At 42.0% G+C, this 25,301-nt stretch overlaps 1 protein-coding gene across 1 annotated transcript in view; it reads left to right on the forward strand.

Annotated features, from left to right (window-relative positions):
• The first annotated feature begins 255 nt into the window (after positions 1-255).
• The window catches only part of maml3 (mastermind-like transcriptional coactivator 3), a 110,637-nt gene continuing 85,591 nt past the window's right edge, over positions 256-25,301 (forward strand). Inside the window, exon 1 of the mRNA XM_035183664.2 lies at positions 256-1,426. Coding sequence (XP_035039555.1) covers positions 1,049-1,426 — 378 coding nt within the window. The 5' untranslated portion in view covers positions 256-1,048. The remainder of the gene's footprint in view (positions 1,427-25,301) is intronic.

The raw sequence follows: 25,301 nt of genomic DNA on the forward strand, positions 1-25,301 counted from the left end.
TTAATATGTATATTAATAACAACCTTAATAATATAACGTTGTTAATAATAATAATAATAATAATAATTATACTAATAATAATACTAATAATAATAATACTACTAATAATGTGTGTAAAAACTCGTGAACACAACACAGAGAAAGTCGTAGGTGTGACGATCCCGGTCCTCTCCGGGTTACACTCTGGACTCCGGGCCGGGTTTTGCGGGTGTCCACCACGGGCTCCTCACAGCCTCTCGCTGGTTTTCACTGAGCTCCTGTCCTGATATCACTCCGCTGGCATGGTGGAGAAGCGGACCTGATTGTTGTGATGGTGGCAGGCGGCAGCCGCTGACTACACACTTCCGCCGCTGCTTCCCATATCCGCGTTTTGCGCCGTCTGGGCTGCTCGAGTAGCCTCTCTACCGGACTACCGCGGGCGCCTGAGCACTTGCAACCCCCACAACTTTACCTCTTCCCCGGGATTTCTTTCAAACCAAAACCATATGAGATGCAAGTTCACTGGGAAACTCCGGAGCCCGTTCGGTTCAGGCAGCAAAACTTTTTCTCCAAGGACAACACCGTGAGACGGCGAGTGGACTGTTACTGCTGCCGCCGCCGCCGCTGCTGCTCCGCGGGACGGTTTGTGTGTGTGTAACCGCTGAGCGCCTGCTCAGGTCCGGACCTCCGCCGTGTCGTTGTGTTGGTTTCCCGGTGGAGTTGTTGTAAGCAGCGTGGCAGCGGGTGTATTGTTGGATTCAGTGCGGGGCTTGCCCGGCTCTCACTCGGGCTGCCTGTTATTTGTGTTCCCGGGAGCGGTTTGTTTGGAAACAGAGTACAGGAGGGAAGAAGAGACGGTCACTGCCGGGCTCGCAACCCTTTAAACGTGCCCGGTTTGTTTCTCCCTTCAGCGGCTGTTGTTGGTCGTTTCTGTCGTCCGCCGCCCGGCTGATTGGGACCCTTCGCCGGGGAGGACAGAGGGGGGAACTCGGTGGTGGAGGTGGCGGCGTTGTCGGTGAGCGCGACGGGGGGGAAAGTTCTTCCAAAATAGCAGCCACCCGGCCCAGTGATGGGGGACTTCGCCTCCCCCGCTGCCGGACCCAACGGCAGTATCTGCATCAACAACAGCATGAACCCGGCCGCCGGGAGCGTGGTGCCCGCCGGGGCGACGGGCATACCTAAGCACAGCACCGTGGTGGAGAGGCTGAGGCAGCGGATAGAGGGCTGCCGGAGACACCACGTCAACTGCGAGAACAGGTACCAGCAAGCACACGCCGAGCAGCTGGAGATAGACCGCAGGGAGACGGTCAGCCTGTACCAGCGGAGTCTGGAGCAGAGGGCCAAGAAGTCCGCCGGCGGCAGCGGCAGCAGCAAGCAGCCGCAGAGCAAGCAGCCCGACCCGGACTCTGCCTCCTCCGCGGAACAGAGGAATAACACGCTGATCGCGGTAAGAATGAGCTCTCAATCAGGGCCAAGACTTCGCCGAGACCCCCTCTCTCACACAGTTACACATGGACACTACACACACTTCACTACACACTCCCCCTCTTTCATTTCCCCTCCATTTCTGCCCCCCGCCCCAAATTATTGGACCCCCATCATGCTGCAAGCTGCACTTGTACTTCCACTACTACTTGTTCAGCACAGTGAAAACTTGTTGAAAACACGTTCACTGAGCGCTGCTAATTGTTTTGGAAACACACGCACACACACACACACACACACTTTGTTTCAAGCAGTGTCAACTACTGCTCTTGTTTACAAGGAAGTCCAGAAAACAGTTTGCTGGAGCTGCAGTGCTGCAAGATCTGGAAATGACAAGATACATTTCTTGTTTTGCACCATCAGCTCTGCTTTATGCAGTGACTGTCAATAGTCAACTTATGATTATCAGCTCAGGCTCTTCTGGCCAACTTCTGGTGGATGTCTTCTTTCTTTTTTACATGCAAACAACTTCTTCTTTCTTGTTCTTTGTGTTTGGATGCAAAACATTCTGCAAGATGGGCCAGCATTTGCGTTGCAACATTGCTTCCTTGGTCTCCGCAGAAGCAGTTTGTGCTCCAGCCTGTTCGCTAACCTTTGTAACCTACTCTCAAAATCAACAGCCAGTCCAGGGTTGCAAACACCTCATCACAGCCATCTCCTAACTGAAGGCCACCACACTTGAAAATCACCTTAGATGGCTGCACAGTAGTTACTGAATTGTTTTGTTTGTTGTACTAGTAACTTTTGAATATACATTCACAATAAACCAAGGACCCTCACTCAAAATAATGCGGGGGTCACATGATATCGTCTCAAAAAAGGCTTTACTACTGCCCCAAAACTGCATGCTTTTGCAAAAACAGTGCAGTGGTGCTCTAGCATTTGCAAGCATTTTGAGTCTAGAAACTCACAGTAGATTTTGTAGGAATGCTACAATGATTTCCTGTTGATAGGGGGCAGTGGTAACATAGAGGATTGTTGAGTGTCTTGTTGCTGTCTAATGAGGACCTTGGTTTGTCTTTTTTTGTGTTATTTAATTTTGCAGGTTTGCAGACAAAATCTGTATATTATCAGATATAGTCATTTTAAAAGAAAATATACTGATGTTGCTTGTGTGAAATTCACACGGACCAACTGTGCAATGTCCCCTGCTCACACCACTTCTCCTGTGGGCAAGCTCTGGGTTGCTTTAGAAAAAGGATACATGTCGGGGGAATGTCAACATTGTCATCCCTTTTGTTGCTGCAATGAGCCAAGTTCCTCCCCTTTTCAAATGCAAAATCAGAACGTCTTTAATTTTGGAGGCTGTCTCAGTCATTATTTAAGAGCCTCACAAGCCTGATCAGCTACAGCTTGAGAGAGCAGCAGTGGTTTTAATAGTGCAGGACCTCCCTGTGGCCCTTGTGGACATTAAACCAAACTGCCTATGGCCCGTGGTCGGCAACAAATGCTCCGAGAAGGGAGGAATTACTGCTTAAAGACACAGTCACATCCCTCTGCCCAGTCACTTATGGTGACACATTGTATGCAGACACAGCATTTAGTAGCTACATTACAGAAATGTAGGTGTTATTATTTTTACACTTCATTTTAAGATCTTGGCATTGTTAAGGTATGAATTGTAAAGGAGATGAAAGGAAACTAGAGTAAAATCTGTCTTCGCTCTCCCATTTTATTCCTCAGAGGAGCTGCAGCTAGATGGCTGTATGTATTCACTATAGAAGCAGGCATTCTAGGAAAGCCAAGTATGATGTGACTACACACATCGCATGCATGCATACACAAATACCCTGCGGGTCCTTATCTTATTATTTTGTCACAGAATTTTGATGGACATAGAATGGAGAAGTTGTGCATCAGTACAGATTCATCTACACCTATAGGATGAGCATGGTTGGAATCATGCTCATATCATGATTTAGTTGCACTTGATAGAGAATCATGTGAGAATGGCCAATGTCAAAAAATACAGCGTTTCTAAGTGACAAGATCAGCAAACAGTGTTTGAGATAAGTGGCAAGAAATCATTGCAGAATATAACTAAGTTGGAAATGTTAGGTTTGAATTCCAAAAGTTGAACGGTTTAATAAGTGCAATGTTCTTGAGGATTTCATATTGTAATATGCAGCCCAGTTCACTGAGCCTTGGTCTTATGGTTCTCAGACACACCCACGTTGGGGCAGGGGCAGGCCTGTAATTATGGAAAGTGTGTGTTTGTGTTCATAGGCTGACTATTAGTGAGAAAGGAGTAGAAGACTGTTAGGAGCTCACTTTGTCTGCTCCACCATTTCTTTGACATTTTGATAATTTGAGAACTATGTCTGCAAGCATCAAAAGCAGAAGGTGCAGGTCAAGGAGACCTGGGGTATGACATTTCCAGTGCAACCACTTACAGATTAAGACTTTCTCCAGGTGAGAAAAGGAGATTTGACGCAGGCATCGGTTGAATTTCTTGCTAATATGCACTTTCACAGAATGGACACTTGCAAACTTATAATTGTCTGATAATGGGAGGGTTTCTAGCTCAGCACTGGGCAGCCTTTTACTGCTCTCTGCCACCAGACAGGTATCATGTTGCACCAAAACTGGGATAGGTAGGCGCTCATTCCTTAAAGAAATCTCTATAGAGATGATACATTGTATAAACTATGGACAAGATGTCCACCTAATGCCGTATGTTGATTATTAGCACGGTCAAGACAGATGATATAAGAGCTCAGGAGCAAACAGACAAGAGTACGACTTACAGGCACATTGCAACAGCCAATTATTATAGTTCTTTGACGTATTCTGGAGGTTTGTTGTTGGCACCCTGTCCACTGCATATATATATACACACACACACAAACACACATAGACTCAATTGTAAAAAAGAAATTCAATTGTTCATGATTTATTAATCTCAGGGCAATGACCCCATAACCCAAGCTGTGTTGATTGTTAGATTTATCAATTAATTTATCTAAAAAACTTTTAACAGGAAACAGTTTTGGTCAGATTAGGCCTGTTCACACACTTGAAGCACAGGGTTGTAAATATTGTGTCACCAACACAGACATATGCTCAGAGGCCCGTGTAGACTCTCACGGACATTGGCAAATGACGAAACATCGACCTTCATGAAGTGAAATCTGAGTTCTCCAGTGTTGTGAGTTTATAAATATGCTGAAAAACTGATGGACGCAGCCACTGTAAACTATGCTGGAGATAATGTACACCTCCTGAGGGGAAAAAAGTAACACCCCATGGACACCATCTGTGATTGGATTTCTTGGACTTGTACAAGTGTCCGAAGCTCTTGGAGATTGATGAGAGTGAAGATAAGATGAAGCAAGAAAAGGCCTAGCAATCTTTTCAGTCATATGTCACACAGCCATCTGGTGTTGCTGCGGTGCTATCAGCGAGTGAAATCCTACGCCGTGGGTAGCTTTATCAGGACTGTCGTCCACCCCTTATGTCAAGTATTAATCCAGTTTAACCAGTTCAGTGTTCTGCAAGGCCTTTAGTCTCATTCATTATGGCAAATCTAAAACCTTTAACTTTGGACCTTTTTTGGGATGTCTCTTATTGTTACTGATGTCTGCTAGTGCGTGACTGGCTGCTTTTGTTGTCTGTCTGATCTCTGTTTTATTTGTATTTTCTCTTCTGTGCTTACATCTGCTTTTGCAACAGAGATTTGAGATCTAAATGAGAATACCTGATTAAGGCTATAAATAGTGATTAGTTGAGGGAAACACAGGGCTGAGCTGGGTTTGTTGGGTCATAATTCTGGAATGAGATTGACATGTTGCTGCGTTAAGTTTTAGACACCTCTGCTCCTCTTTGCTTTTAAGTTAGACCAGTTTCTTTTCTTCTGAATGGGAGTGAGCAGTGCATCAAGCTCTGTGAGAGTTTGACCACATAATTACTGGAATGCCCATTCTAAAGAATGATTATTAGCTTGTGCATTGTTAAGGATGATGTGTCTTTACATGGAAAGTGTGTTCGTCTTTCTGGACTGACATCAGACAGCCGACAGGGAGCAGGTGTGTGTGTGTTCTTGTTCATTAAATCAACTGGTGGAGAAACGGTTTGAGATGGCCACAAACGCCTCGCACCACAACATGTCCTACAAGTGTTTTGAAGTTCAGCCAGTTGATGTTGCTGTTGGTTTGAGAAATTATTTGTATTGATCTTTTCCCCTTTTATATAATTGTTAAATGTGAGCTCAAAATTGTGAGTCTAAAAGTGAAAATAACATGTTGATAATGAGTGAGTGACGCCCAAATGTACACTCTACAAATGTCTTTTTTTGTTGGAAAGAGTTTTGCTGTTAAACTCAGCTGTGCTCATGATGAGACTGGCTAGTTATCCAAAGCTGCCTCCAAACTGCTAAGTTTTTGTTTGAAAACGCATCAACTGTGCTACTGATACACTTGGCTTCCACACTTCTCTAGAGTTTAAGAGCCGCTAAAACAAAGAAATTTTGAAACCCCACTGGCCCGGTTATAGTTTGAAAACTCCAGTGCTGCGATTTATTCTGGACGGACAGAAACTATGACGTAGACACTAACAACAGCTTGCTGATTGGGTCTAATCAGCAATTGGGTCTAATCAGGTTTTTTTGTCGGGTTCCTATCACATGACCCCTTTCTTCCAGAACAACTGCCATTTGCCTTGTCTACCAGTGTAGAACACAACATGGATAATCAATTACATGTGTTGCTGACCCTTTTGTCTGTGCTAACAGCTGCTGTGCTCTTACTTTTAACCATTGCCGCTTCTCGTTTGTAGCCTTGTTCTTTTTGCAACTAACAACCAAATGCTTCCTGTTAACAGCAGCAAGCGAATGCCCAATATATACGTGAGTGGTCACGTGATATGGGTTTTCAGGCATGTTAATATGGACAGGGATTAAAACTGACACGGAACCAAAACGCTCATGTGATCGTTTTATCAAGAAAAAAAGCTGTTTTCCAATGAAAACGTAGTTTTTTTTATGGATATAGCCTAAATGTGAGAATTACATGCAGACAAATGATAGAACATGTTCAGCAGTGGCTGTTGTGTTTCACAGTGTCTGTGTAAGCAGCCAGGTTTCTTGGTTGCTGACGGAAGCACATGGGCTTCGGTGAGGATCAAATCTGTGACCTCTCAGTTACAGGCACATATTTCCAAACCAAACGGGCTACGATGTAGCGTAAAAGCAGAATCCTGTCGGTTACTTTATTTTTTGACATAACATGCAGTCAGATCTGATTGTCTTATCGCTAACAAGTTTACAGCTGCGAGGCCGAGGTGCACAGTGTGGGGGCTCGTTAGTTCCACTAAAACACAGTAGCTTAGGACAGTCTGTCTTCGACTCTGCTCTCTCCTTGGCATGCACCTCACCGAGGAATGTCACACACACACACACACACACACACACACACACACACACACACACACACACACACACACACACACACACACACACACACACACACACTGTTGTCCTGCTCAACTCTTGGCAGCAGAGGCCGGAGTGTGGGCGGCTGAGTTTTCATGAATCCGAGGCCTTCCCTCTTCCCTCCCTTCCTCCCCTCCCTCTGTTCACCACTTCTCTGGTTTCACCGTTAGCACAGCGCTAATGTAGTGTGGATGGGTCTTGGTGGCTATAGCATTGTTAATGTCAGCTGGGACTGCTGCCCAAGTGCTATATTTAAACTGCAGAGCTGGCACGGAGCTGACAATCACCAGTGCATACGCGCACAGACGCAGAGTGTGACGTCGACAAACACTGTGACATCACAGACGGGCTGTTTTTGACTCATTACTCACTGATTTTGCTTTTTTAATTTTTTATTGACACAACCTGATTTTTAACTGTTTATCTCCATGATCGCTGTGCACTTTACTAAATTGTTGTCACAATTTTTTTTTTAGCTTGTTCTCACTTTTTCCCCTCAGACCCTACACATACACACACATGCACGCACACACTGGATGTTTTTGATTTGGGGCGGCTGTGACCACATTCCCTTCCACCCACGCTTGTTCACATGTTCTACAGGAGTACACACACGTTCAGCACAGACCCTTGAATAAGTGAGGGAACAGTTTTCCCTCCGTTTAGGCAGTTGGAGTGATAACAAACTCCTGTACAGTTCCGAAAGTTTTAGTTATTCACTCACAGTTCTGAAATTAATACTAGTGATACAGAAGTTGTAGTAAAAGTCCTCTCACGTCTTGACAACTTTGCATTTACCACCTAACATCCAACTATCAAAACTCCGAGGCTTTCCGAGATCTGCGTCACCAGCTCATCCAGCCCTTATTGCTGTTGCAAAAGAGCTGACGTTGGCCATGACGAGAAAGTGTTAATGCCACTTGGTTTTCTAAACATATGTACCAGTAGCTGTACGGTTGAGTTGATGCTTGAAATACCTCCCTCTAGGATCCTCGTCATTTGATTTAAATGTAAACTGCTTCTGTTGGTTTTAGGGTTGCAGTCAATTTCTGGACATGGCTATTAAAGAGCTTTGATTAATATATATATTTGTAGTTGGTGGGCGACTTAACGTTAAAAACAAGTAACTTCAATTGCTCTGTGTTGGAAAGCTGTGTAATGAAGAAACTGTTTGGTGATTTATTTTTACTTCTGTGGCCAAAGTACACGCAGATACCAGTATACCAATACACCGATAATAAGCTAGCACTATTAAAGATGGTTTGAAATGTAGCCCAGTAGCTACAATACAAGGCTACCGGTACACTGACAGATTTAATTGCTTGTAAAAATGTTCTTCAGTAAACACAGAACCAGTTGGAGGTCTCTTGTATCTTAAAGGGGACATAGCATGCCCATTTTACCACAAGTTGATATGGTTCCTTGGGGTCTTAATGAAATGTCTGTAACATACTTTGGTCAAAATACCACAAGGATCATTTAAAACAGCACCCTTTTTACCCTGTATAAAACAGCCCTCCACAGAGTGACCTGTTTTGAGTGCCTGTTCCTTTAAATGCTAATGAGCCAGCTCCCCCCTCCCCCCTCTCCCCCCATGATTTTAAATGATATAAATTACATATTTTATATGATATAAATTATCAAATATGCATCCCATACTTTGTATTCCCCTTCTGTTGTCCTGGAGTTGTAGGGAGACTTCCATTGCCTTGTTACGACACAAAACCCAGGAAGCTCAATCGAGTCACTCAAGCATGACGTTTCTGACTTAGAGGAACCATAACAAAACGCGCAAGTGTTTTTTTCCCAGAGTTTTTGGGTTGGTAGACATGCCAGATACCCACATTAACGTGTAGAAGCACTAACAAAGTGGAATTTGCATGCTATGTCCCCTTTTAAGTGGGATTGTATTATCTCTCGTGCACTGGTGCTTTCTTTTTGTTTGGATTTAGTCAGAAGGCTGCTTGCTAGACCACTTCTATGCATACAATGGGTAGCTCGGCCTTAAGGAAGCATTTGAACAGCAGTTTAGATTTTACATTATTGATAGTAGTATGGAGGGAACTCATCTTTGTTCCTTTCACTCATGTACTAACACACACACACACACACACACACACACACACAAACTGTAAAATATGGATGAGGTTGTTATCAGAGATGCCTAAGTCCATTGTGATACACCACAAGTGTGTTTGTGTGCTGCATTGCTCATTAATGTGAGAGTAGAGTGAATGTGTTGTGCATGTGCATATGTGAAGGTTTGAGTGACAGCAAATAACTACATGCTGTGAAAACCGGACAAGTTAATTTCATCTGTACCTACTACACAGCTGAATAAAGTTCAGTTTGTGAGGTAAGTCGCAACCAGATATGGGAATGTATTACAACCAAGCAGGGTTTCATAAATATTGAGGATCTTAAATGAATCCTAAAATCAACCATGCAATGTCAAGAAACTTCCAAAATGGCAATTTTTACATGATGGGAGCCAAAGTTGTCGCCAAAAATATATGTTTTTAAGTGCCTTCAACACAATTTTCTTTTAAATGTGCCATCGATGGCTGTCCCTTGGCAGAGGAATGCACTCTTTGAGTGACCTTCTAGTTCTACCGAGTTTTTGGTCTTAGGTCCAATTATGGTCTTTTATCTCGAGCTATGCTTGCTCTCCATCAATTGTACTAGGACTCCAACACTTCCATCCCTTCTTTTTCCACTGATATGTAGTTCAGCACATAATGCTTGACAACAATTACTACCACCTTTTGGTATCAAATATTTAGTTATAGTATTATAAAGTTATAGACAGTGAGGAGAGAAGCACTCAGATCCTTACTTCAGGAAAAGTACAAATACAATAATACTAAAAAAATACTCCACTGCAAGTCCTGCATTAAATCTCCTGCCGCAAAAGTCCAGGAAAACTTATCTAAAGTATCAAAAGGGAAATTATTTCTGTCACTGATATATTATTGCACTATAACTAACCCTTTTTTAAAATCTCTTCAAAATCCAACTTGTGAATTGTAGCTAGAGAATGTTTACTGAGTTAATTGTTTAGCACTGGTAATATTGATGATTGTGTTATGTTTTAATGGGGACAATACAATATGTTATGATCTGACTCATTCTTCCACAAAAACTAAAATTAAGAATTAATAAAACTCTTGGCATGGGACTTTTTGTCGCCTAGTTTTATGCTGGCACTGACGGCTTCCTGTCAGTGCCAGACAACCACCCCTTGACCTTCCTGTTACTGGCGGTATAAACTCAGGGTCAGTCAGGATCAGTTGAAAATGGTCCCTCTGAAAAATCATCTTCTGACTTTAAGTTGTAGTCTGTCCGTCCTCCACCCTTCCTCCTTTACCCTTAATTTCTACATCTACTCATCACGCAGGAGCTTCCACTTTGTCATAGACGGGACCCTTTTCTTTTTTTCATCTTCTCCCTCCACCTCACCCTTCCATTCCTACTTCCATTTGACCTTTCAGTTTTCCACCTTGTAATCTGCCCTCCCTTCTTTCCTTTCAGACCTCTCCCTTTCCATCCCTTCCTCATCTCTTTGCTCCTCGTCTCCATGGTTCAGTCTCAGCTAGCAGGCTTAGCTAAAGCTCTCTCCGTGTAGGCCAGTGGCAGGAAGAAATCCGGCGCTAAGATGGAATTACCTACTACACAGACTCCTGCAACACACAGGAGACACCGACTGTTACTGTACACAGATCTGCAACAGAGATATCTGCTCAGTTGTAGGTATGACCTTAGCCTAACGATTCTTCACAGAATTAGTCTGCAAAAATCTATGTGTTTTCATACGTGTCAGTGTTTTTCTGTATCACTTTACCCAATAATGTGGACACTTGTATCATCTGCCTCTTCCCACCTTTGTTAAATGACATTTGTTCTTTCGAGAGCCGGCCAGACCCCCCACACCTTCCTATTGAGCCAGCGTCATGAATTTTTTATGACTGTTTGCGTGTGCAAGTGTGTGTGTGTGTGTGTGTGTGCGTGCGGGGCCCTCAGCTGCATCAATAGCCATTAGTGCAGCAGCCGGGGTAATTGTGCCACAGTGGCTGCAGTGCAGAAGGGGGGAAGAAACACATTATCTGATAATATTGCAGAGGGCAATGGGGAGGAAAAGATGGAGCGAGGACTCGGTGTGGCAGAGCTGGACAGCGTGAGGGAGGATATTAACGGCATGGTCAGACAGTTAGCGTCATTGTTGCTACGCTACTGTCTGATAACTGATTTATACCAGGTGATTGAACTCAGGTGGTCCATTGGTGGTGCAGCAAACAACAATTGTCCCATGGAAATTCAAGAAGCCAACACGTCTGGCTGAAACAATGGCTCTGCTGTCACTGTCGGCTGATTTATTTTTCCTCACACACCAGGGCCAAAATGAAATATTTTGTGGTGATCATTGACCTACTGCTTTTAAATGTGGTTTTACAAAATGTCCACTCATGTTTTCGGGAGCTTACAAATGAGGTGTTGAAAACAGCATTTATTCCATGATTTACTTGTCACTGACACATTTCTTAGATCTGAGTCATTACAATGCAGAAATATCCATTGCAATCCCCACATCCTCTACTTCGAGGAGATCAGAGACTGGTCCAGCCAATGCTGTGAGCTGTTTCAGGCATTATGTTTTCATCGTAAACCTTGGAGATGGGTCTGAGTGTCCAATCAGAGCACACTAGGAGGGTTCACGCAGAGCAAGTGCAGCTTAACTCTGTCCCTCGTTCCCTTATCCCTCTGCTACATCACGAGCTGGAACTAAATAAAGTGGATGTCGTTTCTTCTGGAGTGTTTTATTAACGACTATGGTGATCATTTGCTCCTGTCATAGATCTCTCCACCTACAGAAATCTCATCGTCATTACACTTTTGTGAATACTCCAGCACTACCCTTTCTGCAGATCACTTCCTGAATGGTTCCTAAAATAGCAGCAACAACGATCACAACCAAGGAAACACGCCAGCTGCTCTTTTCAAAACCACACTCACTTTCTGCTCTCTCTCTCTCTCTCTCTCTCTCTCTCGCTGGATAATAATTGATTGTTTTTTTAATACCTAAGCCAGTATTATGTCCCTGTCCATCAAAAGTTGTCGAAAACCGTTTACTTCAGCATTTGTGCTTCAATCAGGGATTATGTATCTTTATTATTCTTAATTTTTTTTTAATTACAAGTAAGGAGATTTTCTCCACTTTTCAGACATTGTACAACACAACATACAATAAAAGTTGTGCCTTTGCACCAAAATAATAGTAAATTAAATGGGCACTCAGTAGAGTGCATACCTCCACCAAAGCCCAACAGTGAATTCTCTGAGAAATCATAATAGTTGCTATAAAAAAAATTAAAGAAAGTGGGAAACAATTCATCCTGGATCTGCACCAAAATGTAATTGCTCTTCCTGGACTCATACCACATCCTTTCACCAAGTGTCGAGGTAATCTGTGCAGTATTGTTTGTGTAATCTAATAGTCAAACAAACAAATGTGGACAAAAAAATAACCTCCTTGGTTGAGGTAATAAAAACAGCTCTAGTTAAGACCTATGGCCAATATGACCTGTTCATTTTACACTCAAACCAACTGCAGACCACAAAGCTACTTGGAAAATAAAGCACCCTTTTGTTTGCTTGTCTGCGTCTCATAATGTTTAGACAGGCAATGGAAATACAATGTCTCAAATTAATAGAAGCAGTAAAATTATCGACCGTGTTCCAAAACAGTCAGAGAAAGCAAGAAAGTTAAATAATTTTTTCTTTTTCACATATAGCCCATCTGGATAATGTCAAGAACTGGAAGCTGCCAGCCAGGCTCTGCAAAACCTCAAGTAACAGACTCAGTCTCATCGACAGAGCAAGGCTAACTGTTTCCCCTTGTTTCCAGTCTTTATGCTAAGCTAGTGAACTGGCTGCTGGATTTAGCTATTATTCAAAGGACAGCCATGGACTTAGAATCAATCTTCTGATCTAACTCTGGGAAAAAAGCAAATATGAGTGTTGAACTATGCCTTTCAGGGATCATATTCAGTAGAAAGTTGTCAGGGGAACGTGCAGAATGTAAACAGGCAGCATTGACTGTTGCCTCACTACATTCCTGCTTGAAGCAGTGACCATGCTGGACGGCAGTGGAGATATTTAAGATGTTTTTGTGTACTTTTACAACACTCAATACTAAGTTGAATAGAACTTATGAACCAGTAGTAGTGTCCTTTTAAAAGTTTTTTTGAGTTTACAGCCATTAAAATTGTTTACACATATTTGCATGTCTCTGTTATCTACAGTCTCTTACTTTACACCACTTCTAGTACATCCTTCTCAACACTGAGCGCCTCTTCTTTTCCTGTTTTTTACCTTTCAGGCTCACTTTTTCTCCCTCCCTCCTCAGCTCAGTCTCTCTACCTGTCAACCTTGGCATATCCCAGTATCTTCCCCACCCCTGCCTCCTTTGCTGTCTCTCTCTGCCTTTCAGCCTCCTCCAGCAGAGACGGTGGACTTTACTGAGGAGACAAGATCGGCAGATGTTTACCCTGTCTCTGCTGTCACAAACTGTTCTTCAGTTTATCACGCAATTCACTGGAAGTCATAGGATGAGTGCGAAGCAGAGAGGAAAAAAACCAAGAAAAACCTAATTTCCCTGAAGATTTTGAGCAGATTTGGGTCAGACTGGGTATGACTTTTTGCCAAGCAAGCTTTGTGGAGTCAGTGGCATAAAGCTCAGCTGAAACTCTTCAGTGTTAATGTTCTAAAAGACCTTTGTCTGGGCAAAGTTGAACTGATTTTAAATTCGGCACTTCCATTGCATGCAGAGGGACTGATTATGCTTCCTTTAAAGCTTGTCGCTTGTCCCTTTTCATGGAAACGGAAAGTCTGGGATTCTTCTTTTATTTCATCTTGTTGACAGTTTAAGGAGCCATTGAGATTTTTAATGGATACTTAATGACTGCTGCACAAAGAGAGCCCCTTGGGGATCCTAACAGCCAGCGGCGGTCCCTGGAGAGACGGAAAAGTCCTAATCTTTGTTATGCTCATACTTATATTTTTGGAACATTAACAGTGTATTTTTCACACCATTGCCTTTCCAGTTCATTACACCAGTGTGCTGAGCAAATGGGCATGAAAAAAAGAACAACAGTGTGGTCTTTGCAAACGTAAGCTCCTTTCAGTAAAGCAGACAGATACAGACAGAAAATTATGTATTCTCCTACTTTAAACAACTTCAGTCGTGCTGGAATCAGGCTCAGGAAATTGACCCTGTAGCTTAGATGACAGGACTGTCTCAGACTGAACAGTGGTGGTTTCCAGCGTTGTAGTCATAGATGTAAAGCAATGTTCAGAAATATCCTTTATACACCTTTGTTTACTAACAGTTGATGAAGAGGAAGTGAATAATGGTTTTGTACAAGTAATGAAATATTACAATTATCTGATTAAACAAAGACAGTGAACATAGTAAACGTTTCTTTTGAACATTAGGACGCTAGTGTTGCATCTTGCATTGCTATAGAATCTTTGTCTTGTGTTCATGACTATAAAAATCAGTTCGCCTGCGTATTGTGGGGCCAACAATGAGAGAGAAACCACCATTTACACTTACATTCACGCCTACGCTCATCATCTTTGATAATGGCAATATGGGACTGCAGTAGAAGTGGCTTTGCCAGGCAAGCACCGAAAAAGAAAAAGATGCTGGAAGAAAAAAATATCTTTACGGTCCCTGCATATAGATACATGTCTGACACTGTGACATAGGTAAATGAGTTTTAGCTGTTAAACCTCAAAGCCAAAATATACCCAGTGACAACATGCACATCTCAAAACGTGTCTCAGTGGACTGCGACTGCTGCGGACCCAGGTGGTTGTGACAGCCACACTCTCTGGTCTGAGCCCTTTCATTCTGCAACATAATCTGCACTGATTGTCAGACTCGATTGCCTTGAGCAAGTGATCCAGGTTTGTGCTGTAGAAAAATAGTATAAAGTCTGACCTAATCCTGCAGCCTGTAGTTTGTTTGATAGTGTAGGATCAGTAGGACCTTAAGGCAGAGGCACTGGCAGCATTTAGATTTTTTAGATTTATTGTTTTTTCTGACACATGCTCATATCTATGACTCCAGCTAAGGCAAAGTCATAGAGAAGTCACAAAGATGTGAAATGCAATGGTCCTGTTTGTGAGACTTTTTCTTTCCTGAAGAGGGCAGGTAATGGAAACAGAGTTGAGAATCAGCTAAAGAAATGGCACGCATTTTGAGTTGGTCGAGCTGCACGTACACATGAGCTTACCATTCTCTCTCTCTCTCTCTCTCTCTCTCTCTCTCTCTCTCTCCCTCTCTCTCCCTTTGTCCGTCTGCATGTCCCTCTCTTCCTCTGCCCCCTCCCCTCATCCTCCAGAGTGCCTGTTTTTTTGTGGATTGTTCTCCCGCCGTTGTCATAGCGACTGTGATGCAGACAGCCCGAACAGGCTGCCTGTCTGCTTGGATATGTCAAGTGTGTGTGTGCGCGCGTGTGTCTGATAAAACGTCAGGGTGCTCTCGGCTTGGAGAGGAAGTGTTTGGAGAATTATGTAATGTCCTCTTTTTTAATGTGGGGAAAAGTCAAGAAGAAGGAGAGGAAATAAATCCTATGTTTCTCTGTTGGCATATTTCCCAGCCTTTGAGGCCATTATATTTAAATATGCCTATTGCCTACGTAGCTTGGTGTAGAATATTTTGTCTTTACTGTGTTTTTTTTAAAGTAGGATGCTGTTTTTAAACACACACAGGCAGCAGGGGGCTGACGTGAGGCTCTTTCCTGTGTGTAAAGTTTCCACTGAAGCTGTGGGTAGCCACCCTGTGTGCATAGAGGGGGAAGAGGGAGGGGAATGGGGGCAGAAAGGAGGAGGAGAACACAGGGATGGGATGGGAGGAGAAAGCAAAAAGAGAGTAGAGGGAGAGGGTGGGATGAACTCAATGGGGGAGAGAGAGAGAGGGGAGGGAGGTTGGGCTCAGTGCCAAGTGGGAGGTGTGTGAATCGTTGTGACGCCGCCATTCTCCAGCAGAGAACCCTCTTATTGGACAACATGGGGTGGTCTATAAATAGGCCCATAATCTACGAAAGAGAGAGCTAAAAATAGAGAGAGGCAAACAGAGTGAAGGGGGGTCAACAGAGGTATTGATGATGAGTTTGATGATTTAGAGTTGTACACAGAGCAATACAGTTTTAAAGCTAAAAAAATCATTTGCAGTTTCATATTAAAGTGTTGGAGTCAAGACTCTGAAAAATGAGTTTGGAAAAACTAATGGTTTTACTTATTTTAATGCTGCTAAGAAGTAAGTAAATGATAAGTCGTTTAAGAAAACACCTCAGAGACGTCACCAGTTTCACTTTAGATCAGTGTTAACAGTTTGACATTACTTACCTCATGGTACGGTGGCTAGGTAGGTAGTGTGTAGGACGATAGATGGGTAGGTAGATAGAATAATGAGTAGGTAGATGGGTAGAAGGTAAATAGATGAATGGGTTGGTAGGTAGGTCAATAGGTAGGTAGATGGATGGATATATGGTTCAAGAGATGGCAAATCTTTTGATCCTGAGAGAAGGAGGTTGGACAAAATCGCCTCTCAATGGAACACAATTTAATTCAACAGCACCACACACATCTAATAGAACCATAGTCCTCTCTAATTCTAAACCTCACAGAGATACTATGGATTTTGTCTGCATTACTTTTTTACTAGCTGTTTCTAATATACTGGCCACTGAGTGTATATTGCATAATTGAATGATGTGGTGTTTGAAAAATACCAGTTTTCTGAACAGACTTCACAGACCTGCTCTCAGAGTCTGTTGACAGTTAAAGCAGCTTTCCTCTTCTTTCTCAACACTTATCTTCATTACGCGTTAGCAGAGATTTGTTTGTGTGAGAATTTCTTTAACCTCCATATGTTCCTCTGCACAGCTCTCGTCGACAAACTAATCTGAGTGAAATAAAACAAAAAACGTAACTTAAAGTTGAATTTCTGCTGCCGTGTCATAAACAAGAAGAAAAACAAAACAGATAATGTTAGTGTGTAGTAATTACTTGCAACAAAAGGTTGCTGTACGAGGATGGATTCTTAAACACTCACTGCTTGATAACATATCTCTGATAACAAACACAATTAAATATGTATTGTGATGGATTAATTGTCTCAGCAAGAGTCTTATCCCTACAAGTCACGTCATAGAGAGAAAAATGAAAAGCAGTGGCAGCCATGAGGTGGAGAATGCTTGCTAATGTCAAATGAAAGCTTTGAATCTAGCGAGGAAACGCTGGTCTGAAGGGAACTCAGCGTGAAGTTTTCCTCCTGATCTTCAACTCTTAAGATAAACTTTTTCATGTCTTCTAATCTCCTCTCCTCCAACCCCTCACTTCTCTCCACTCATTCATGGCTCCCCTCAAGTCTCTAATTATGTTCACTTGCTGAGTGAGTGGGGAGGGTGGGAGTGAGTGTGTGTATACTCACACACATACGTGCCCGCATGTTTTAGCCTGTAATTAGTGCTCTTTAGGATGACAAAAATTCTGAGTAAATGTTAAAAAAAGAGCAGGCATGGATGTGCACATGAAGGCGGTGGAAAAAAAGTGAAAAAATAAACTGTATCTCAGTTTTCTTTAAAAAAAACAACCTCTTTGCTCTCTGAGGTTTGGGAGGAAGGTCACAGATATCTTGCAGCTGGTGAATAGTCATGCATTAATACATGTCTATTGCTACATCCACATTACTACGCTGACTCTGCTACGGATATGCCTGCTGTTCCCACTACTCCGTAGTTTTAGACTGAGAAGTCTGAAAACTCTGCTTGCCCCATTTTAGTTTGAAAACTCTGAGGCAGCATTTTAGTCTGATCAGGCAGAAATGGAGACATTTGGATATGATAACGTAGACATTTACAATCACTTGCTGATTGGGTCTTTTCAGTCGCAAGCCTTTTTGTTTTCAGGGGCGTTAGTATGGAAACGCTGTTTTCAAACATATATGGATGTAGCTCGTGTGTTGAGGTCTGAAGCTATATGTGTTGTCAGGACTGAGAGGCTGTAAAGTCACAGAGAGAGTGGTGGACTTCCAGTGAATTTGAGTATAATGAGTCTATATTTAAAGTTGTGTGTGTGCTGGTTCCTGTGTGTTTTAGAAAGTGACTCATCATTTGTATTTGTCCATGTACAGTAACCCAACACCCAACCCAACCCTGTGAAGGACCAGAGTGTAACACTCATTATTCTCTCTACCTCTCACTGGGCCTGCCGTGTCTATTTTTTCCTATGAGTCTTCATATCTCTTTTTTGGCTCCATTTTGTTTTGCTCTACCTTGTTTTCTTATCATTTTTCTCATCTTCCTTCTCAGTTTTTTGTGGCTAACATTCTGCGTTATGTTCTTCTCTTTCATCCCACTTAAATTTCATACATGCTTTCTTGATGTTTTTTATGTTTCCTGTTGCCTCTGTCTGTGCATCCACCAAGAGGATTTTGTCTCACTTTCCTCACTGGCAGAGAGAAACCACTTTGTCACATCCTCCTGAGCTCCAGGTCGTGTGAGGTTGCCCCAGCCTCGAATGTGGCTTCAACACTGTGCAGTTGTACTGAATGTGAGGCTTTTGTCCACACACAGTCTGCAACTGGCAGGTGGCATAAGATTTTAGGTTTTTCAAGTGATCGTGCTGGTGTCTTATAACAAAAAGTGTTAATATAAATACATAGTGTGTTTGTATTGGGGCCCTAGTTACAGCACTATTAACAGATAAAGTCACTAGGTCGTTGCCTTTATCCATGTTGCCCGGTTTGTAATGGAAACAAAAAAAGAAATTCAATTATAAATGTGTGCATATGTATTTGTATGTTGAGGTCATTGTGTCAGTGCCTATAGGCTCACTGGGGCTGGGTGTCCAGTGATTAGCAAATTTTCCAGCAGCCATTGTTCATTGTATAATTGGTGATTGTAAATACCTTCATAGCACTGATCATTACTAAAGCCTTCAGTGTCACAGGATGAGCACATAGTGTTTTGTAACAGGCCGGCTAAGCTGTTACTTAGCCGGCCGTTTTCAGACATAAAGTCCGCACAATTGGGTTTGGACTTTCTCTGGAGGTTGCCTTTGACACATGAAGAACGCAGCAGGAGGTTCTCCGCTCACGTGCGTTCACAACAACACAGAAATCTCCAGAGCGTTCAGGTGAGGGGTGTCGCAGCAGGCAGAGGTTGGACCTAGCATGTAAATTCTGCTGCCAACATCACATGTTTTTGTTTACAGCACAACGACACCAGCATCAGCCCGCATCACCAAAAGCTCTCCAATCTCCTTCTCTTTACAAGTTGATGTCATTGGCCGTCTTTTACATGTACGGCCCTTTTTCATCCTGACAATTTTGTGATTTATTCATTTCTTATCTTTATTTAGTCTTTATATGTTTTGTTAGAATCATCCCCAACACGGCAATTAGCTAACAGGGAATTCCAGAGGACCACTTTTCTCACATGGGCTCATTTGGACAATATCTGGAGTTTTTACCAGGGGGGCTGACAGGTAAAACTCTTGAGAAAGTCGGGAGCCTCAAATAAAGCCCCTGCAGTTAATTTCAGATGATTATCATCCAAAGTTCAGTGGATGTCTGAAAGCAGTTTTGTAGTTTTCAAGTGATTTGCCAAACTTTTGGTTTTCATCCTCACAAGTTTGAAAGTTATTCCAGGAGATTAACTTTTTCCACATCTTTCTTGCGTTGTAACTTGTCACATGGTCATATGTCACTGTCCCATGTGTTAGTGCTGCTAACGCTAGATGAGAGCTGTGACGCACAAAACTTTTACTGAGATCTAATTTCCTTGTCTGAGAATAAATAATAATTAATGTTGATGCATAATGAATAATGTTGGATTAATATTTCTTATTTCATAGGCTTTTGAGATTTTTGACGTAGTCAGATCATGAAGCCATGGAACAAAATAAGGTTTAAATCGCATCACAATCAGTGATGGCTCAGATTTAAATCTTTCAAAACAGGCCACAGACACAATCTGATCAGCCACATCATCAACACCTGTATTATTGTTGTGGCTGATCGGTTTGAGTAGTAATAATGATATTTATAAAAATAATGATTTGGTTGTTACCATGGCAACGTTCAGAGGTTTGAAGCTTTGAAGCATTCGGGTCAGACCTACCTGCTGCGTGACGCTTGTCTTTATTGTACTTCTGTCCACTACTTGTGGAGTATACTGATCTCTTTCTCAGTTTGCATAGAAGAAACGCTCAGCCTTTTCACCTGAAGTCTAGCTTTTTTCCCCTCAGAATGCAAAATCAGTGGGTATTGAACTGCACCAAAGTTGCCTCAAGAGGACGAACTGCAGCACAAACTTCTTTCTACGCTTGTAGAAAACAGAAATGCAGTGTAGAAACAAAAAAAAACACACACCTCGTGTGGCTTTATAATGATTACATAATGAATCTGTAGCTTGTAGTTTTAATAAGCAGTCAATTAGTCTTTTTTCATAGACATTGTAGGCCTTAGATGATCATGCTTTGGGTAATTCGTGATAAATCCATCTAGATTCTGGCAGTCAGATGTATGGCTAGGTGATTATATTTATTATCTTAATTTTGATCAGATTGTTTGTAATTGCTATATTTGATTTGTATTTTTGGAAGCAAGGTTGTTTTGTTTATTAACAATTAATATATTCTAAGCTACTTTGTGAGGAGGTTTTCGATAAAAAAGCGTTTGTTTCTCAAATGAAGTTGCTGAAGACATATTGCTTGACAGGTTAGATAGATATACCAAGCCCATATCAGAGTATATTAGTGTGATTAGTATTGTATAAGCATATCAGAAAGGTCATAGATAAAGAACAAGGTAGAGAAGGCCAGTTCTGCTTTCTATTGTGTTATTTAACCAGAGACAATCTGTGAGTCTTGGTCAGTGTCCTCCTCAATCTTTCTGTTACCCTCCCTCCTCTTCCTCTGGCTCTCTCTCTCTTTCTCTCTGCTTCCCCTCTCTGACTGTCATTCCACATTTATGACCGGCCTGTGATGTGTACCCGAGACCGAAGGGGCACGGCAAGATGGCCGTTGTTGCCCTGGCAACAGAATGGAGAGCGGGAGGAGAGAGTGAGAGATATTTTTTTCTTTTTTGGTCGGATGTTCAGGTTATCAAGGAGATGCTCTGAATGTGAAGAGGGCAGCAGGGACACACAGAGAGAAACTGTCGTTTCAGTTTCTCTGTTGTCTCACTGTGGACATAAACAGGAAAAACTCAAACAAGTGTTGATCATCAATTTCTTTATGGTTTTGTGCTTGGTATTTAGAGGGAAAGTCTGTTGGTTAGCACAGTGACATTGTGTGTCTTTGGGACCTTAGGAGTGTGTGTGTGTGTGTGTGTGTGTGTGTGTGTGTGTGTGTGTGTGTGTGTGTGTGTGTGTGTGTGTGTGTGTGTGTGTGTGTGTGTGTGTGTGTGTGTGTGTGTGTGTGTGTGTGTGATGGAGCACGGGTTGTGGTCTTTTGCTGTCTGTCTTGATGTGGTGCTGGATTAGAGGGGTTACATAATGCGCTCTGAGCTTCAAGCAGCATACGCTAAGAGGATTACCACAAGTCTACTAAAGACACTGGTCCACAGACACACTTGCTCGCACATGCACGCACACACACACACACTGTGATGTTGTGTAATTGCACACTAAAATATAGTGTTCAATTCCATGCACAGTACGTGTGCAAGTACACACACACACACTAAAGTCAGATTTTTTACACAGCTTGAGTGATTTGTTTGGGTGCACACACTAACCATCCAGATACACACACACACACACACACACACACACACACACACACACACACACACACACACACACACACACACACACACACACACACACAGAGCGTACCTCTGACTGGTGTTATGCAATAGTGGGCTTCTCATCTCGCTCATCTGGTCTTCAGTAGGCAACAAACTTTGGTTTGCGACCACCAGCCACGACTGATGGTTTTCAGGAAACACAAGGAGCTAGAAACCCCTGTGTCACCATCTGCATCTGAGTTAGTCGACCAGAAACTGGGGCCAGCAGAATAAAGGTTGGTTACCCAAAAATGAGGTAGAGCCATGTCAGAGACAAACTAACTACATGTTACCTTGTGTCATTGCTATTATTTTAGTTTACATTTTAGTTTATCACCAAAATGCTTTTTTTGTGACATAATAGCAGAATCTTAAATTCGTGAAATTCTTCACGTTTAAAAAATTTAATATAATGTTGATACAGATACAGTTTTTAGACATATTAGAATAAAAATTAGGTCTATGCTTCTAGTCCCAAAGTGGGCGTTTTCCATGGTAGTGTTGGATTGACATTTATGTTGAGGGTTGCCTATGGTGCAAGTCTGACTGAAGAACATAACGCCAGAGGAAAGAAGCGCTGCCATAAGGCAGTTTTCTTTTCTTTTATTTCAATATGGTTACAAACTCTTAGCCAGTGTAATATTAGACATTTCCACTCAACACCTCTTGTTTTACGTTATTTCAGCAATCACTGTTGGGGGTTCAGTAATAATGATGGCAAATAACTAGACTGTCAAAACTAACAGCCACAGGTAGTCCTGTAACCACAGGGCTCCATACATTAGCTGCTGATTCAGATCACAACACATGAGCTGCTTTCAGACATGAACTCTGCAGGTCGATGACGCTCCTAACACGCAACAGACGTAGAAATACAAAAAACTAAAAGAAAATAAATATCAGAAAAAGTGGTGTCATACAAGTAGAAGACACCGACAAAGATGTCAAGAGAGTTTGTGCTGAATGGCCGACACCGGTGTCTGTGTGTTGTCAAGAAAATCATGTGATCTCTGCAGCGGAGTTAATAATCACTTCCTGCTCCACCTCTCACGTCTGTGGAGAAAAATCTCCTGCTGTGTTGCGCATGTGTGAAAGGCAGACTCTCTGGAAACTCCGGAGCCTACTCTCCGGATTTTACCCGCAGGTCATGTCTGAAAGCAGCTAGGGAAATGTATGTATGAGTCACAGAAGCTGTCTTTCAGACATGCACTGAAGTCCAGACTCTTTATGGGATATATGCAAGAATGCAAACGTCGGAGTCAGTTGCTGTGGAAAAAGGTGTAAACCCATGTAAGAATGCAGCAGGAAAATTTCCTGCAAGCAAGGGGGAATGTCAATGAAGTTTCTAACATGCAACGAACGCAAAGCTGGGAGAAAAAAGAAGATGTCTCAGGGTGAAAAAGACGTGTCATACGTGTAGAAGACCCCAACCAGGGATGAGCAGTATTTATTATACATGCATTTAAAATTCATATTTGAAGTACAAAATAGTAATTTCTAATTTGTATTTGATAGGTTTGATCAAAAATCTAAATAATTTAGTATAAGTTTGTCATAAAAATCTAAATCGATGCGTGCAGCCTGTGATTGGTTTCTACTCAGTAGTTTGTCCAGGCTTGTTGAGATCTGAACATTGAGGTTTAGAAAATTGATGATCCAGCAAGAAGCCAGACCCAAAGAACAAGAAGCACAAGGTGTCCGTTGCCAGCTCTCCATCAATGTTTATCATAAATTTCTAAAATTCCAAAGTTTTAGTATCCGAGGCTAAATAAAATCTACTAGGTGTTCTAGTCAACTATTTAACCCGAGTAACTTCAGCAGCCATCCCGGTTGATGTAAGTTTGATACTTTCACCCTATGTTTAACTATAAATGTACAACATTACTTTATAATGCCACGAGATGGTTTACCTAAGTAAACGCACACGTGTTTTGTGCCTTATTGTCATGAACAACGTTGTGCTGCAAAGCCACGAAACAACAGGTTCTTATCCCATACACCACTGGAGTTTGTCGTAGCCCACAATTTCTCTAAGTCTTAGTGTGTAACTAAGTGGGGGCTGTTTTGTGTTTCGTGAGAATTGGAGTTTTAATAAATGTTCCGACACGACTGTGAATGTGTATTTGTCCTCTAAAACACACATTCTTCTTCTCAATAGATTGGTTGGTTAGAGTTTGGTTTGTAGGCTACTCCTTAATAACTTCAGTTGCTACCTTCTGATTACATTTCAAATTATATTGATCCTTTGATTGTTTATTAAGTGTTAAAATGTTTGTTTACAACTTCCAAATGGGTGTCCAATGGTTGCTAACTAAATAATTGATTGTTACATGATTATACCCTAATTGAAGTAGCTGTTTAGTAGAATCCTGCGTTTGCATACCATTGCATCAATGACTTCCCGACACATTTATTATTATATTACTGTTCAACAGTTGAATGATGGATAATCAATAACTTAGAAAGTACTTGCTATGGATAAAGGTGCTATCATTTGTATGCTTATGAATGACTTGTTTGTCATTTTCATGTTGACTGGTTGCATGTCAGATTTATGGCACCTTGTTAGCTGTTACTCTCAAAAATGGTCCATTTAATCAACTGAGTCAGTGGTACTGCTGAAGGGATAGATCAGATGGGCAAATATATATGGTTAGGGTTAGGGGAACCGTAGGGTTAGGGTTAGACAATCTCTGGAAAATGCCTGGATCCATTTTTATGGATATTTTCGAGAGTTCATGTCTGAAAAGAGCCACAGAGTGTAATAAATCACAGTAAGAGATCGTGTCGGCTCCCCAGCAGTAATACTGCCTGTACGTTAGACTGAAATTAACTTAATAAAAACTACTTTCATCGCCTACTCACACAAGCACTACTTACTACTACTACTGTTGCACCAAGCACCACATTAAAATAAATAAAACTTCATTTTTGACCAAATGATTACATCAGTCAAAACATATACAAGAATGTTGTGTTGGTGTTCTAATATCTTAGAGAAAAGGAATTTTAATTTAAGTGTTGTTAAAGTTTGGGAGATATTACATCACATTTCCTACCTGATTAAACATTTCTAAATTCATTATTTAAAGACATGAATCTGCTTGCTGTTTTATTCTTTTATTATTGGTGCGTCACTAGAAAGGTTACTGCCCCCTGCAGTCATCACAAACATGCATCATGAGCTGCTTTCAAACATGCAGTGAACTCCAGAGATTCTCTGCACTTTCTCTGGCGAAGGTGCACATGTGAACATAAACGTCAGAACGCCTGCTGCACCGGTCTGCCCCACCTCTCACCCTTCAAAACTTTGTGCTATCATGCTAACTTGATATTTTGCATCTTTGAACACACTTGTCATTTGCATGTTCACTCAAATACTGTTATAGTACGTATACATGCATATTGACAGGTATGAATACTGTATGTGTCCCCATGGCCACCAGACCTCTGAACTTGTTTAATTGGAGTCGTCTTCCTCCCCCCATCCCTATGCAATTCTGGGGACAGTTTGTGTATGAGGCTATTATCTCTATATGTGGCACCTTT

The sequence above is a fragment of the Hippoglossus stenolepis genome, chromosome 2, assembly GCF_022539355.2.
Source record: "Hippoglossus stenolepis isolate QCI-W04-F060 chromosome 2, HSTE1.2, whole genome shotgun sequence".
Lineage (NCBI taxonomy): Eukaryota > Metazoa > Chordata > Actinopteri > Pleuronectiformes > Pleuronectidae > Hippoglossus > Hippoglossus stenolepis.